Here is a 12,776-nt window from a genome sequence, read left to right as displayed (position 1 = left end):
CTGCTCAGATCACTAAATGGGTAGGTAACAGTCACTGAGTGATGTTACGCTGTTCTTCCTCAGGCTCTTAAACACAATACAAAAACATCAGTTTCCATTAATAAATTAAAAAGAAAAACCTGGGGAGACTGAGTTTATGTGAAACAAGATTAGCATTTATGGGCTGCTGTTAAAGCTGGGGGTCATCATATTATTTTCTACTTTTGTATAGATTTGAAAATGCCCACAAAAAAAAGTTTATAAAAATGTCATATGCATTTTCTTTTCTATGAATTGTCTTTGCAGGTCCTTCCCCTGTATTTTGCATTGGGCTCTCTTTATTTTTATTTTTCTTATTTGTTTCATGGTAGTCACTCTTTGTATATTGAAGAAATAAGTCCTTTGTAGTATTTCTTTAAATTTGATTTTGGAACTTTTTATTTAATCATATCAAAATTTAAAGTTTTGGGAAGCAGACTTGGCCCAACGGTTAGGGCGTCCGCCTACCACATGGGAGGTCCACAGTTCAAACCCTGGGCCTCCTTGACCTGTGGGGAGCTGGCCCATGCGCAGTGCTGATGTGCGCAAGGAGTGCCGTGACACGCAGGGGTGTCCCCTGCATAGGGGAGCCCCACTTGCAAGGAGTGCGCCCCGTAAGGAGAACTGCCCAGCGTGAAAGAAAGTGTAGCCTGCCCAAGAATGGCGCTACACACATGGAGAGCTGACACAACAGGATGACGCAACAAAAAGAAACACAGATTCCTGGTGCTGCTGGTAAGTATAGAAACAGTCACAGAAGAACACACAGTGAATGGACACAGACAGCAGACAACTGGGGGTGGGGGGGAGATGGGGAGAGAAATAAAAAATAAATCTTTAAAAAAATTTAAAGTTTTTACATTATCAATGTTACCAATTTTTTTCTTTAAAACTTAGACTTACGTTGAAACTTAGAAAAACTTTGCCCCTTTCTAAGATTTTGAACAATTTTCACATACTTCCTTTAAGTACTTTCATGATTTTGTCTTTTTACCTTTATATACATATTTTTAAGATTTATTTTTTTATCTCTCCCCACCCCCTCATTGTTTGCAGTTGCTGTATTCTGTTCATTTTCTTTGTTTCTTTAGGAGGCAATGAGACCTGAACTCAGGCCTCCACTGTGCGAGAGAGGCACCTAATTGCTTAAACCACCCCCGTTCCCTGCTTTGTTGTATCTCTCGTTATATTTCTCCTCGTGTCTCTTGATGCATCATCTTGTCATATCAGCTTGCTGCATCTGCTTGCTATCCAGGTTGTCCTCTTAGGAGGCACCAGTAACCTCTGTTCCCTGCTTTGTTGTCTCTCATCATGTTTTTCTTTTTGTCTCTTGTGTCAGCTTGCCCCAGCTCGCTGTCTTCTTTAGGAGGTACTGGAACCAACCAGGGACCTCCTGTATGGTAGGTGGGAGCCTAATCACTTGAGCAATATCTGCTTCCCTTTATGTTTTGATATATCTGAAATACATTTTGAATAAGTAGGTAAAGTATTTACAGATGAATGATAACATATCTGGGATCTATTTGACAAATCTGGATGTGTGAGAGAATGAGTATCGGTGAAACAAGCCTGGCCATGAGTTGGCAATTGTTGAAGCTGGGTGACATGTACATAAAGGTTCATTTTCCTTTTTACCCTGGTTTCGTATGTTTGAAATTTTGTTATTGCAAAGTTAAGAAAAAATTAGGAAATGATGTTTTTTCCAGGTGAAAAAAAACTTTTACAATGATACATTCTAGACAGTCTAACCCATCTGCTAGATAATCAGTTTTATCTCCCATGAATTAAAAGGCTACCTTTATCATAAACAAAATTCTAGTATTGATTTGAATCTGTTTCTGGACTATTCTATTCCACTACTCTACCTATACATTAATATGCCTGTACCAAACCTTTTTTTTTGTCTTTATTATTTTTTTTAATGTTACATTAAAAAAATATGAGATTCCCATATACCCCCCACGCCCCTCACCACACTCCTCCCCTCATAACAACAATCTCCTCCATCATCATGAGACATTCATTGCATTTGGTGAATACATCTCTGAGCACCGCTGCACCTCATGGTCAATGGTCCACATCATAGCCCACACTCTCCCACAGTCCACCCAGTGGGCCATGGGAGGACATACAATGTCTGGTAACTGTCCCTGCAGCACCACCCAGGACAACTCCAAGTCCCGAAAACGCCCCCACATCACATCTCTTCCTCCCACTCCCTACCCCCAGCAGCCACCATGGCCACTTTCTCCACACCAATGCCACATTTTCTTCGATTACTAATCACAATAGTTCGTGAATAGAACAACAGTAAGTCCACTCTAATCCATACTCTATTCCTCCATCCTGTGGACCTTAGAATGGTTGTGTCCACTCCACATCTATTTCAAGAGGGGGTTTAGATTCCATATGGATGCTGGATGCAATTCTCCTGCTTTCAGTTGTAGGCACTCTGTACCAAACTATTTTTAAAAATATTTTTATAATATAGTCCAATTATCTGGAGGTGTTAATATCTCAAGGTTAGGCTTTTAATAAAAAGGAATTCATCTCAAGTTTATAGCAGTCTTTCTTATTCTAACAACAATGGCATAATAAAAATAGACTTACATTTATATAATTTGCATTGATGTAGTCTTCATTACCCTTTAAAATGACCCGTGTAGCATCATCTGAAAAATTTTAAAAATAAGAATGTATAATAAAATTATGCTAAAAAAATTAAACCTAACATAATGACATAATAGATACTTACAAGGCGAAATATCTCTGTATCTATTTTTGGAAATGTTCTGAGGTAATTTGGCACAAGACATTGTCATTCCAGGTTTTTTCCGATATAGTTGCTAAAAAAAAAAAAAAAAGACTACTCCAGTAGGCCATCAACAACTTTTGTTTTGCTTTTCAGATCTGTTGTTATGATAATGGAAACAGGACGATTACCTCATCTGTACAGTGGTATACATATCAGGCTAGTAGGGTACCGAACAGTTTTATAGAGCTGAATTCTATACAATTTCTGAATGAATTATATATAATGCAGTTTGAAAAAATGGCAGAATAAGTGAAATTAAAATTTTCCTCTTAGCAAAAGTACCTGAAGTTTTGAATAGCATATCTGCAGAAAATATTTAGTTTTCATTTACTCTGGAGACATATATATTATATGAACCAAGGATTTTTTAAAAAGAAAAACTGATGTGTCTTAAATACTGTATAGTTACAAATATTTATCTAGAACATGTATTTCAGTTCAACAAATGTTAATGATAGCCAACTACACTGGCAAAAATTAGAAAAGTTATATATATATTAATTTATAAATTCAAAATATATAAATATTTACATAAAATACATAAGATCCTTTAAATCAGGATCTTTAGGTTTACTATAGCCTATCCTCGTCTGCTATCTTTCATATAAAGTTATTTAAGTAGAAAAAAATTTAATTTGATGACATGTATAAATCTCCTTATCCCTCTTTTAAGTAGACATTTATTTTTATAAGCATAACTAGTTATCTAGAAGCAATTTTTAAAATTTTGTATTTTAAACTCCTTTTATGTTAAGCATAATATTGCTCAGAATTCCTTCCCTTTTTCTTATTCCTTACCATGTATTATTATGGATCATAGGATTAACCAATGAAAAAACCATGCAACCAATTAGGAAGTATGAGAAAGCAATCTTTTCTAACAGTATTACTTACATCAAATTGTGCCAGGACTGTTCCAGTGGTCAGCCCTTCAGCTAGCTGGACCATCGATTCCTGCAGGGAATGGTCATCCTGATGGACATGACCTACTGGGGCTTTCTCTGGAATGTACTGGAAGTCTGGCTCATTTTCTAGCTTTTCTTCCACTACATCATATACAGCTAAAAAACAAAAAGATAAAACAAAACAAAAAATACTACATGGAAATATTAATGAGTTCATGATGTGAATTTATCAGGCACATCCTTTAGTTTTGTGTCTGGAAAAAATATCACTTTTGGAAGAATAATACCAGATTTGAGTCTGGTGCCATTGTGTTAGGATAAGGACAGAAAGTGGTTGTAGAGTTCAAGGGCTTTGCTGCACCGTAGGGGAAAAGAAGGGCTTTATGGTTATAAATGAAGATAACTTGAAGAGACATTAAAAAATAAGCTCTGAATACACCCCTCTGCAAATTGTGACCTCTTAGCCACCCCTTGGGCTTAGGGGGTACATATACCAAGTGGTCCACTCTTAGGAAAATAACCTGAGGACAAGGCCCATGCAGGGCCAGGAAGGAGCTCAGACTATTTGAAAGTTGAAAGAAATGGCCTGGAAAAGGAGGGGAGGTCACAGGTATTAGGTTAGCATGCCCCCTTGGTCCTATAAACTCTTGACCCCATGGGGAAGGGAGCACAGCTAGTAAAAAGACAGAGCAGGGCCCTCTTGCTCTTGCCTAAGGGCTCTGGTTCCTGCTTAGGATATGTAGGTGCTTCCCTTCCACCTTTTTTTTTTTAATTGGAGAAGTGGTAGGTTTACAGAAAAATCATGTAGAAAGTAAAGCATTTCAATATTCCACTTCCCCTAGTTTTCCCTATTATTAACATTTTGCATTAGTATAGTACCTTTGTTATAATTGATGAAACAGTATTATTATAATTATATTATTATAGTCCATGGTTTACATTAGGGTTCACTGTTTGTGTTGTATAGTTCTATGGGTTATTTATTTATTTTTAAGATTTATTTTAATTTATTTCTCTCCCCACCCCAGTTGTCTGGTCTCTGCGTCCATTCACTGCGTGTTCTTCTGTGTCTGCTTCTATTCTTGTCAGCAGCACCAGGAATCTGTGTCTCTTTTTGCTGCGTCAATTTGCTGCATCAGCTCTCTGAGTGTGTGGCCGCCACTCCTGGGCGGATGAACTTTCTTTCATGCTGGGTGGCTCTCCTTATGGGGCGCACTCCTTGTGCATGGGGCTCCCCTACGCAGGGGACACCCCTGCGTGGCAGGGCACTCCTTGCGTGCATCAGCACTGCACATGGGCCAGCTCCACACAGGTCAAGGAGGCCCTGGGTTTGAACTGTGGACCTCCCATGTGGTAGGCGGATGCTCTATCCGTTGAGCCAAGCCTGCTTCCCAGTTCTTTGGGTTTTTAACATTTTTATTCTGATAACATAAAATTTCCCCTTTTAAATGCATTCAAATATACAATTCAGGGGGTGTTAATTACATTCGCAATGTTGTGCTATCATCTCCAATATTAACAAAATGCATGCACTTTTAAGAAGAGTAAATTTCTGAAATGAAGAATGAATACACAAAAAGGTTTTACTTAGGAAATAACGACAGAGGGAAGTTACAGAAAATTTTTCATTATATGTATTTTTAAGTGAAAACAGACATGATAGAACCCCTCCCCTCCATTGAACATGAATATAGGTCCTGGTCTGGAATTTTACTATAAAACAATATTAGAAAGAACTTTTGTAAGAAGGCCTCAGGTGAGTTCTTTTCCTAATTTAAAGTATAAATCAGGGAAGGGGACTTGGCCCAGTGGTTAGGGCATCTACCTACCACACGGGAGGTCCACGGTTCAAACCCCAGGCCTCCTTGACCCATGTGGGGCTGGCCAATGTGCAGGGCTGATGCGTGCAAGGAGTGCGCCCCATAAGGAGAGCCGTCCAGTGCAAAAGAAAGTGCAGCCTGCCCAAGAATGGTGCCACACACACGGAGAGCTAACACAACAAGAGGACTCAACAAAAAGAAACACAGATTCCTGGTGCTGCTGGTAAGGATAGAAGCAGTCACAGAAGAACACGCAGTGAATGGACACAGAGAGCAGACAACTGGGGGCGGGGAAGGGAGAGAAATAAAAAAAATCTTAAAAAAAAATTAAAATAAAGTATAAATCAGGCAATTCAGAATAGTAAAAGGCTATGCCTATTGTCATCCAAAGGACCTTTGTTGATATTCAGGCTTTGGGGTGGTAATCAATCTTTGCATAGGTAACTGAATGTCTAGGTACATAAGCGTCTTCATCTCTAAAATGGGAATAATTCATTTATCTCATTGTGTATTTGTGAGAATTAAATGAGAATATACAAAAGGACCTAGGGACATGGAAAGCATTTAATATTAATAACAACGAACTATTATTATTTTTAAGTTCTTCAGAATCTGTTAAGAAACACAAAATTGAGAAAAAAATAAATCTTGGTATAACATTTCTTCTTCTTCTTCTTCAAGTGACAGAGAATGTCTAATTATGAATCACCTAAGTATTCTGTTGAAACCCTTTTAATCTTCTTAGAAAGTAAATTCTAGACAATGAATGGAGAAAAACCCAAAGTAGAGAAGATCAAAAATAGAAAATTTCTGATTGTACCTGAGGCAAAAAAGGGTTATATTTTATATAAAAAAGGAACTTTCTTGCAAAATTCTGTAGGGCTAGGGGTGGTAGGGGATAAAGCCTAATTATACTTTATTTCTCTATGCTATATATTCAACATATAACCAATAACTGATCTTGAGGCTAAAACTATGATTAATAGGAAACTGTTCAGAGCAAACCTGGAAGAATATGCCCAATCTGGGCTACAGGAATATACAGGCAAGATGAGAGTATTGAGGGAACATGAAACCATGCTATGTGAACACTGGCTGAAGGATCTGGGATTAAGGTAAAGGGGAGGTTTTCTGATAACTGTAGGAAGCTATTGTCAAAAAACTGAAGAAGAGGATTAAACTTTTTCTGCATAATGCAGAGTGACAGAATTGGGAACAATGGGACTGAAGGAAGATGGAGTTTTGGTTCAAGCTATCCAAAAGTAGAATAAATGCTTCAAGAGCTCCTGAGTGCTCCCCACATGTAGGAGACTTCGGAGCTGCTGTAGTGGAGACTCAAGCATCCTGAAAGAAGCTAAACCTTATGGTATGTAAAGTTTCTTCAAAATGGGGACTCAGTGATAATGAATTAAGTCAGCTGTCCACAGCAGGAGAAGACGCAGTTAGGAAAGTATACATGATTTATTGAAATACAGATTGAATTTTAAAAGAAGTGCTTTAACTGCAGCTTGTTATGAAGTTTTCTTAAAGTGGCACAGAGTTCAAAAGGAACTCATTCATTCAACAAGTATTTATTGAGCAGCCGCTACTCCTCCTCCAACAACTGGGGGATGAGGGTGGCTATTTACCTACAGTAGCCAAGAGAGAAGGCCTTTCTGAGTCTGACATTTGAGCAGAAACCTGAATAAAGTGAGGGCATGAGTCATACGGAAATCAATACAGGGAAGCGGATTTGGCTCAATGGATAGAGCATCCATCGCCTACTACATCGGAGGTCCAAGGTTTAAACCCAGGGCCTCTTCACCCGTGTGGTGAAGCTGGCCCAAGTGCAGTGCTGATGCGTGCAAGGAGTGCCGTGCCATACTGGGGTGTCCCCCGCAGAGGGGAGCCCCACACGCAAGGAGTGCGCCCTGTAAGGAGAGCTGCCCCGTGTGAAAAAAGTGCAGTCTGCCCAGGACTGGTGCCACACACACAGAGAGCTGACACAGCAAGATGACGCAAAAAAAGAGACACAGATTCCTGGTGCTGCTGACAAGAATACAAGCGGATACAGAAGAACACATAGCGAATGGACATAGAAAGCAGACAACTGGGGGCAGGGAAGGGGAGAGAAATAAATAAAAAATAAATCTTAAAAACAAAACAAAACAAAACAAAACAATACAAATGGTGTTTTAAGCAGAGGGAGAAAGTACCCTCTGGAATATTTGAGAAACAGCAAGAAAGCCAATGTAGCTAGAGGAGATTAAGCAGTGGTGAGTGGGAGGCCAAGAATCTGGATTTACACCAACTGTGAATGGAAGCCACTGTGTTTTGAGTAGGGGACAGACATGATATGCCCTGTTTTAAGGAGCCCACTCTGGCTGCTGCATCCCATAATGAATACTAATGCATTATTAAAGCTATCTAGTGCTTCCTAAGAGAACTTACCATTAGGTCGAACTAGAAGCACGAGTTCCCCAGAACATTTCTCACAGCTCGCTTTAATAAACATGACAACTTGATCATGAGTATGCTCTGCAATGTCCCGACCATTGATCAGTACAACTTGGTCACCTTCATTCAGTCGAGGGACACAGAGGTCAGCCTGCAATATAATGCAGATACAGCTTCAACTTTGTGGATTTCTGAAGTAAATAATTTTTTCGACTCTACAGCTGGAGAATTAAAACTACATATAGAAATTCAGCTATACACTCATTCATGTATTTTTTTCTTGGAAGTAGAAATCAATTCTCGTATGATGACACTAATTTCTTTTCTTCATTCAACAACTTCTTTCCTGAAGACTTATATATGTCCTTAGATATTAGGGAAATAGATAAGATTAATTTTAAGGTGCACACACACCTTTGGAGTTGCTTTGCAACTCCAGATATGTACAAATTGCAGTTACCATGATACATTAATTGTGAAAAATTGCACGCAGTACAAACTTTGCTGCTAGCTCTGCAGTCCACAAATCACTATATAAATAAGACACACATCATGATCAGTCACCAATCATGTTTGGTGACCTGACATAGCACACTTGTTATTCAGTTCATGCACACACAGTAAAACATGTAATTGTGTTGCCTCTATCTCCCAGTGATAAACCCATGCAAAAATGGGTATTGTAAAAAGGGAATCAGCCAAAAAAGATGAAACTGCAGCACAGAAAAGGAAAGTGATAATGCTGGAAGTGAAATTCTTATTGGATATAGATGGAGCTAGTGAAGGTGAACTTATTGACATAAATGAGGAAAGTTGTTGAGATTAAAGGATGAAGATGTCCTAGAGGAAGTGAAACTGGAAAAAACTTCTCATTTAAGGTACTCGTAGAAATAATTCACAACATTGAAAGTACAAATGATAAAATGTTGGAAGCTGACCTAAACTTAGAAAGCAATATAACTGACCAAGGCAAGAAAAGATGCCTACTCTGTATTATAAATTACACAATGAGAATGGAGACAGGCTGTAGCAGTTTGATAAGGTTACAAATTCCAGAAATAGATAATGGATTATGTTTGTAATCTTGTCTGTACCTGGGCATGATTAAGTTATGATTAGGGCTTTGATTGGACCACACCACAGTATTCGGGGTGTTGGGTCCCCCCCCCTTGGTGGGTGGGGACTCACAGATAAAAGCCATGACAAAGGACAGAGTTGAGGGTTCTTGATGTTGAAGTTTGATGCTGAAGCCTTAAGTTGGGGCCCTGGGAAGTAAGCTCACAGAGGAAAGAAAAGCAAGCCCCAGGAAAAGAGGAAACTTGAGCCCAGGAAAAAGCAAGCCCTGGGAATAGAGGAAAGGAAGACCGTGGAAGGGAGGAACCCAGAAAGCCTCAACCTTTGCAGACGTTGGCAGCCATCTTGCCCCAACACATGAAAATATACTTTGGTGAGGGAAGTAACTTATGCTTTATGGCCTAGTATTTATAAGCTCCTATCCCAAATAAATACCCTTTATAAAAACCAACCAATTTCTAGTATTTTGCATCAGTACCCCTGACTAATACACAGACATAATTCAAACACTGTTGAAAAGGATTTTATAGTCACAAAAAATATTAGTTCTGAATGTTTCTAATATTTTGACTTACAGTACACTAAATCGAAACTTGCTTTATAGTTTTTTCATTTCCCTATATATTTTTAACAGACAGGAAGATGGTTTTTAATGCTTCAAAAAAAATGAAAGGCCACAGAACAATCATAATTTTTCCCACCGATTATCATTTTGCAGACTTTCTATGTACACAGTCATTTTTACAGTCCTGCACTCCTATGCAAAGCAAGGACCACGTGTACATTTATTAAAAAAGAAACAAGCAATCAGGTTAAAGATAGAAGAGAAATAAAAGAAATATGGGCAGCATGTTCTGGGAACACAGCAATGAGAACATATGGGCATCAAACTGAAGGCCGCATAAGAAGGAACTGATGGGGCAGGACCAACCTTACAAAAAAGGGAACCTTTTGTGGCAAAGGTATGAAACAATGAAAGCACAACTCTTCAAATTATTATAAACACAAAGTCAAATAAAATCCAACAAGGTACTGCCATTACTGGGAAAAGCACTGTTCTAGGAGACAAGTTCTTCCTTTGCTGCTTATGAACTATGTGATCTGAGACATCCTCAATTCTGAAAATGTAGCAGACGATGCCCTGATTATTTCATAGACTTTTGCAGAAATGAAATCAGATAATCTAATTCAAAGCTTTAAATTCTGAAAAATTCAAATTTAAGGTTATAAACATTCTTTCTAGATGCTTCTTTTTCTACTTCTTTAGTGAGGCAGATGATATTCATGTATTTCTGTGCATGAGTACTTTTGTGCATCATCTGGTTCTCAAGTTTTGTAAATGTCTTTGAGATACCTAAGAAGTGGTAAAGTGTGAGTAACTAATGATACTGGGAGAAACTTAATGGGTGGTAGCAGGAAGAGCTATTTTCTCATCTTACTTTGTGGATAGTGTAGTGGTGGAAAAGAAAACACATGTATGTTAGAAAGCATAGTTATGAATCTCTCTTACTGTACCTTGCATAAACCTACTGATGTCTTTACTTAAGGGTGAATTCATCTTTTTATTTCCAGTAGAGATTTAGGCTAATAAGGTATTACATTAACCAATATACTATAATATACAGAGATTTTTTTTTACCCATTATCATCGATGGGAACTCACACACTTAGCCAGTCTTTTGTCAGGAATGTTATAATTTTATTTGCATTCATTCTGATCTGGAAAGTCTAAGTAAACTGTATATTAAAACAAATTTTGATGGAGCAACAGCAATTAGCTCAAAGATTAAAAAATAGGAAGGAAAATGTGACTTCAACTGAGAATTACTTTATCCATTTCAGAAGGCATCCAACATAAAATGACCTTAAAATATTTGAAAGTTTGTCCTTTTTATTTTCCCCCAATCACTCAAAATGTGGCTTCCAATTTGATGACTATGGTGGCCTCTGAATTTAAAAAATGTATATAAAAATGATAAATTCTAATTGTTTTAATATGTTCTAAATCCAGACAGTATCTATGGAATATAGTTCTACCTGACAGAAAGGGGAAAAATAACCAATAATCTGTATAGCATAAAAAGAAAATTTAGAGTCAAAGAATTCTTCTGAAAATGAACCTGTCTACACAATATTCCCTAAACCTCCCTTACTTAATGAAAACTACCTACATTAACTGTTCATTCACTATCACAACTGGTATACAAACAGAGAAAGGTTTATTATCTAATTATAAGAACAATACATGCTCACTGATATGATTCAGACAATTAATAAAAGGAATATAAAAGAAAGTGATAAATACCAGTCATTGAACTAGCCAGATAAAACTCTACATTTTTAGCATATGTTACTAGTCTTTTTTCTTATTTTCAGGGGAAAGTGCACAGGCAAGCCCCCACCAACACCAATTGTGCAGTCAAGTTTCCCTCATTAGGGAAACAATCTGTTCAAAGGGGGTGGCCTAGGTGGTTATTGATCTTGGAGTTATTATCAGTCATATCATACTACGTGGCCTGAAGAGTGGAACAGGTGTAGCTAAATAATTTCTGTTTAGTAGAGATTCAGTAGTTACAGTTTGGTATGAAGGTAAAGTGTGTATGGGGTAGTGGTTGTGGTGGTATTATAGGAACTGGTTTGAAGCTGTTACCAAGTATACTGTTTTATTTAGATTGTTTACTTGGAGTCACTTGAGAGAAGAGGCAGATGCAGTGTACAAATTGGTGTGCACTGAAAAAGAACAATGCAACAATCACATACAAAGAGAGATAAAAAATAGAAAGCCCTGGTGACTTTTAAAGTTCCTTTTAGAGGTCTGGATGTATTCCCGCCTTGAGTTTTATGAGACAAGGCTACAGCTATATGATAAATTTGTTTATGCTTAAGGCAGGGGTATTCACGAGTACCTTGTTATTTGCAACCAAAGAACTGCTTAAAAACCAGAACCAAAATCACATATCCTGACATCCCTGATCAATCTCAACTACTGCAAAGCACCAAAAAAAGGACAGCTAGCCTCTTTCACTTGTGCTGCTGGTTGATACCTTTTCTAAGACAGAGACAAACGATAAAGGGTGCTGACTTGAACATTAAACAGAGTAGTTAAAAAAAATGGGAATTTGAACACAGTATTTGCTACATACAAAGAGAAATAAAGAAAATCCACCCACAACCAAAATTATCCTTAAGATAAGCAGAAAGTTCTTAATTGTTGTAGCTGAATAATGGGTTCAGGTATTTTCTATATTTGTTTAAAATGTTCAAAATAAGTTTAAAACCATTTTTCTAGGGGAAAAACATCACAGGCATCATTCCCATTAAATTTTTTAAAGCAAAAAGCAGGCAAAAACAATGCATGTAAACTATTCTAAATAAAAAAAAGCAAACACACAAACAAAACAAACACATATCTTTGTCTACATTTTATATTTTGTTGTTTAAGGGGTTATTTGGATAGAATCTGTTAACACTATACAAGCACTGAAAGTAATAAATAGCTTCTTTGTAAAAACATGGATTTTAAAAACTCTTACAGATAGGGAAAAAGTTACTACCCAGCAATTGAAGAGATTCAGTCAAAAATATCTGATACTTGATAAATTAAAACAAAAGAAATGATTAAATTTCTTCCCTTATTTAAACAAATAAAAATGATGAAAACAAATATATATTCTTGAAAATAGGATTTACAATAAGATTTAGATAACT

The 12,776-nt window shown here is 37.4% G+C and overlaps 1 protein-coding gene across 1 annotated transcript in view; it reads right to left on the bottom strand.

Moving 5' to 3' along the window:
• Positions 1-12,776, bottom strand: part of PTPN4 (protein tyrosine phosphatase non-receptor type 4) — a 251,341-nt gene that overhangs the window by 29,151 nt on the left and 209,414 nt on the right. The window contains exons 19-22 of the mRNA XM_058301151.2: positions 7,989-8,145; positions 3,728-3,894; positions 2,774-2,864; positions 2,629-2,690 (exon numbers count right to left, since the gene is read on the bottom strand). Of these exons, the coding sequence (XP_058157134.1) occupies positions 2,629-2,690; positions 2,774-2,864; positions 3,728-3,894; positions 7,989-8,145 (477 nt within the window). The remainder of the gene's footprint in view (positions 1-2,628; positions 2,691-2,773; positions 2,865-3,727; positions 3,895-7,988; positions 8,146-12,776) is intronic.

The sequence above is a fragment of the Dasypus novemcinctus genome, chromosome 7 (assembly GCF_030445035.2).
Source record: "Dasypus novemcinctus isolate mDasNov1 chromosome 7, mDasNov1.1.hap2, whole genome shotgun sequence".
Lineage (NCBI taxonomy): Eukaryota > Metazoa > Chordata > Mammalia > Cingulata > Dasypodidae > Dasypus > Dasypus novemcinctus.
Note: the sequence above shows the minus strand (reverse complement) of the source record. Positions and strands in the feature narration are given on the sequence as shown.